This window comes from Octopus bimaculoides, chromosome 25, assembly GCF_001194135.2.
Source record: "Octopus bimaculoides isolate UCB-OBI-ISO-001 chromosome 25, ASM119413v2, whole genome shotgun sequence".
NCBI classification, from domain to species: Eukaryota; Metazoa; Mollusca; class Cephalopoda; order Octopoda; family Octopodidae; genus Octopus; species Octopus bimaculoides.
In genome coordinates, this window is record NC_069005.1 from 17980363 (window position 1) to 17985420 (window position 5058).

Here is a 5058-nt window from a genome sequence, read left to right on the forward strand (position 1 = left end):
CTATTAACATCCTTTACTTTCTTATCAGTGAGGATACCAAAAATTCACAGATGTTTAAATAGCAGGGGGGGGGGCTTACAAAGAGGTGGGCAAGATGGGCAAATTATACAAAAAGGAGGGGAGGAGTGAAAAACATACAATACATAATAGGATAAGTTAAGAAGTGTAGATAAAGACACAAATAATTACACATAGCAAAATAGATAAGTACAATAAAAAAAAAACTAATTAAAACAAAATATGCGTGTGTATAAAATTTTCTGTTTTGATTATGTTTTCCTTCTGATGTCCCCAATGCTTCACTGTATTGTTTGATACTTATTCCCAAATCTTCCATATTGGCACCACAGTCCTAACAAACAAGTGAGTACCTTTGCATAATTCTTTCAAATTTTGGCACAAGGCCAGCAAAAATATAAAAAAGAGTTTTCTTATTAAAACCACATGAGAGAATACATTGCAAGTGAAAGGTGTATAACTATATAGATTAACCAATCAAACTGCAGTGCAATAAGACCAATCAATGATATAGTGCCTACCAACCTGATACAGTGCAGGGCTGTCAGCAACATGTGGGTAGAGTCTAAAGAATGGACGAAGTTGGGAGGAAACGCATTCTTCTGTTTCACAGAGTTTGGCTTTCTGGAAAAATAGAGTCCAAAGAACTGATATTAGATATTAGACATTTTGAGAACAGAATCAATGTTGAGCCTAAAAGTATAAATTACATTTGAGAGTGAATGGCAGAGTTTTTATAGTGTAATTGGTTATGAGCCTCTAAATCTAAAATTCGATATATGATTTGAGTTTTGTCAGCTGGATAGTTGGTCATTAATTGAAATGGGATTTATAAAGACATTTACACTGAAAGGACAGTAAATGAAGAATAATATTATATTATTAGAGAGTGTAATACTAAAGAATGGTGCGAGCATGGTTGTGCTGTTAAGAAATTTGCTTCCTAATCATGTGCTCTTGGGTTCAATCCCACTGAGTTGTACCTTAGTTTCTTCTACAAAACCTGCAGGCTGTCTAAAGCCTAGTAGATGGATTTAGTAAACAGAAGCTGAAAGAATCCCACCATACACATGTGTGTGTATGTGTGTATTTGGATGTACCCTTGAATGGATATCATGATAAATTAGTTATTGAGAAAGATTAGATGATAACAGTATGGAAGTCTACAGAACAGGATCAAATTTAATTACTCCTGTTAGATAGGCAGAGGGAAGGCAAATGCAAATCACTTTTGTCATGTGTTAAGAAAGCCTTGAGAATGTTCCACAGTCACTGAATGTCAAACTTTGACATGATGATACAATACTTAAAAGAAATAATAGTTATACGAAGGAATGCTTTATTCACACTAACTTGCACAGAATATTAGTGACAATGGCATGTAAGTTATAGGAATGGCAGTATTACAGTCAGGAAAACTAGAGGTATAAGAAGGACTGCTTCAGTCACAAAAACTTCGAAAATTTTGTCCTATTTGATTGGTTTCTATGGAGTTACCATTTATCATATTCCACATGTATTGGTCAATTCACTGTAACTCTAACATTCTTTAAGAAATTGTTGTGACTTAAACATTCCTTCCTACACCTCTAGCATGTGATACTAGTGTTCCTTACTATGACTGATTTTCCTATAGTTATAGGAAAGAAATGTTTGAGAGATAGTAATTATATAATTTTGTATATGAAAGTATTTCTAGCCTTGATCTAAAAATATTTTGAAGGTTATAATCCTGCCACCTCTAGATGTGTGCTTTTAACAACTGAAGGAATGTGATTCTGATTTATGAAGAAATAATTTCTTCTTTTTCTTTTCGGTGTAGTTATACTATTGCATTTACAAATCAGTCCTCACTACCAGATGATTTACAGTGAATATCAACTGATATCAACATGACTCTGTGTTCATTTACAAAACACTATACCTCACCAGTCATTCTAAAAACAAACAGTCCATGCTCCATGCTGATATGGGTTGGACTGTTTGACAGGATCCAATGGGTCCAAGGACTGCATCATGCACTGATGTCTGCTTTTGCATGGTTTCTATCACTAGATGCCCTTTACAGTATGTACTGGGTGCTTTTTTTCATGCCATTAACACTACTGATATCACCATGCAGCTTGAAAGATGACAAGCCCTAAGGGAGGAAGTGTTGACTTTATGCTAGGGGATGAACAGTTATGTATGAATAAAGGGAGGGGGCAAGGCAGTCTCTTGTAGAAGAGCTGCATAGTTAATAACATTTAGCAAGGAAAGAAAAGAATGATCATTAGGAGCTTCAAAGAGATAGATAGTTGAAATGAGGTGTCCAGGTGGCCCCTACAAAGTATGAGGTGAGTAGAAGTGGGTCATATAGGAATTGCACAACTGTATGAGGAACAGGAGATGATGTGATGGAGAGGCAGCCTGCAACTGTAAAAAACTGTACCAAGGTTGATATAATGAGGTAAAAAATTGCAAGCTGCCAGTTTTCTCACTAGTGGAGAGGCCATAAAACTACACCATCTCTGTCCAATACTGGTCCAGAATGTGGCTAGAAATATATAGTCTATGGTACAGGAATAGCTGTGTGATAAATACTTGCTTCTCAATCTCTGGGTCACAGGTTCAGAGCCTCTGCACAGCACCTTGAACAAAGCTCTTCTATAGCCCTGGGCCAACTGAAGTTTTGTGAGTGGATTTGGTAGACGGAAACTGAAAGCTTGTCCCATGTGTGTGTATGTCTCCCTCCTAGCAATGACAAAGCAAGTTTCATCAGCCTCCAAATAGTGTCCTTCATTTTCAAACATCTGTGAAAACACATCAGGTCACAGGAAAATATAACCATACTTGGAAAATGACGAGGGTTGGTGACACAAAGGGCATCTGGCTATAGAAAAATCTACCAACAAATTCTGCCTGGTCCATGCGAGCATGGAAAAGTTGAAATAATGATGATGATGATGATGATATGAACCCAAACATATTCTGTTTTGTAACTCTTATACAATTTTGTTAAAAACTGCTGAACTTTTAATTACATTTTAAAGACAACCTTGGTCACCTAATTCTAATAAAACTAATGAAACAAAAATTATATTAGAGAGAGAATTTATTAAAAAAAAACTTATTATTTAGAAAATGGTGAATTCTATTTCTTTTATCAAATAATTATAGAAATTTTTTTTATAGAATCCACTGCGAAACATTACCCTAAAGAATGGTTCAACAAGGTCATTGTTATTATTGTCCTCATCACCACTATCAACATTTTATGTCTCATTTCCATGCTGGCATGTGCCAGACAAATTGCCACAGTCCAAGTCAGTTCTTATATCAAGTTATTACCTTCCTAAATGTGTCAGAAAACAACACCTCACTTCTTGATTTTTTTTATGGCTGGATACTCTTTCTATCATCAAGTCCTTTACAGATTGTACTGGGTGCAGTTTATCATGTCACTAGCAATAGAGAGATTATTATGTCCTTACCAAGACTAAAGGGCTTTCCTTGACTCTACATTGTCTTGAATACTACAAATATTGTGTTGAGTCAAAAGTTCTGCAATATTTTGGTAACTTATTTGCTTTGTTTGACAAGTTACAACACAAACAACCTAGCATTCAAAGTAGAGGTCATTGTGTTGCACAATCTGAAACCATCTTTCAACTAGTTCTTTGATCTCACGCTGATACCAGTTCATGTCCTTCATGCATTGTGAGCACAGGAAGTGAGCCATGGATCAAAACAAGAAATAATCCATGGGAGATATTTTCCGCAATCATAATGTGCATAAGCAGTGCTTAAGCAAGTGGAGGTGGAAGCTTCAGTGAAGGAGTTCTTCATCTTGAGGGACAAGAACTGGTAGAAATGTGGGATCAAAGAACTGGAAGAATTATAACTTCAGACAAGGAAACACGATGGCTTCTGCTTAGAATGCTAGGCTGCTTTTTTATAATTTGATGAATAAAGAAAATAAGTTATCAAAATATTGTTAAACTTGTGACTCAACACAATAAGACAGAGTAAGGCAAAGACACATGAAGTAAAATAAATTTTTCATTAAAAAAAAGGTTCCTCACTCAAAAGTCGAAGACAGATTGCTATGTGAGACACCCCAACGCTGCATGGAAGCAATTTTGTGATAGGGCTGCACAACTGGTAATCCAAGAGGAGTTGTCCAGTTGACTGGTTGTTGACAAACTGTAGAAATCTGGTGGGCACACAGTGTCAGCCATATCTGGAAGAGAAGAAAGACATACAATAATGACAAAACAAATAACTCACAACTTCAAATGTTTAAATAGTCCTTCATACCTTTGTGAATTTGTGTAATGTTGTTATTTAGTGCAAGATCAGCTCTATGAACAGGTACAGGCATGGTTGTGTGGTAAGCTCACTTTGCAACCACATGGTTTCGTGTTCAGGCCCACCACATGGCACTTTGGGTAAATGTGTTCTACTATGGCCCTAAGCTAACCAATGTTTTGTGAGTGAATCCAGTATTTGGTAGACAGAAACTATATGTATAACTATATGTGTGTATGTGTGTGTGTCTTTGTGTATGATCCCTCCACCACTTGATACTAGGTACTGATTTGTTTACAGCCCTGTAACTTAGATGCTTTGGCAAAAGAGACCAACAGAATAAGCACCAGACTTTAAAAAATAAATACCAGGGTTGATTTGTTCAACTAAACCCTTCAAGGCAGTACCTCAGCATGGTTGCAATCTGAAATAAGTAAAAGATATTTAGGACTATATAGTTGAAAGTGTTTATTTTACTAACAATATTATAGAGTGCAAGTAGAGGGAGATTTGGTTGCTATTTCTTACAGGTTAAATTGGCTCATATTTTTGTAATGTTTTCTCAATGCTGTCCATCTTTTTGCCTGCATCTATGTCTGAACGTCTGTCTACAAGCATACAGTCAACAGGTAAAAGAGTAAAAAGTGTAAATATATCATCATCATTATTTCAAGTTGTCTTTCCATGCTGGTATGTGTGAGATGAGTCATCACAGTTCAAGTCAGTTCTTACTGAGAACCACTGCCCTCA

General features: G+C 36.1%; 1 protein-coding gene across 1 annotated transcript in view; it reads right to left on the reverse strand.

Moving 5' to 3' along the window:
* LOC106872570 (DNA-directed RNA polymerase, mitochondrial-like) overlaps window positions 1–4269 on the reverse strand; it is a 60031-nt gene extending 55762 nt beyond the window's left edge. Inside the window, exons 1-2 of the mRNA XM_014919603.2 lie at window positions 4083–4269; window positions 544–642 (exon numbers count right to left, since the gene is read on the reverse strand). Of these exons, the coding sequence (XP_014775089.1) occupies window positions 544–642; window positions 4083–4129 (146 nt within the window). The 5' untranslated portion in view covers window positions 4130–4269. The remainder of the gene's footprint in view (window positions 1–543; window positions 643–4082) is intronic.
* Between the last annotated feature and the right edge of the window lie 789 nt (window positions 4270–5058).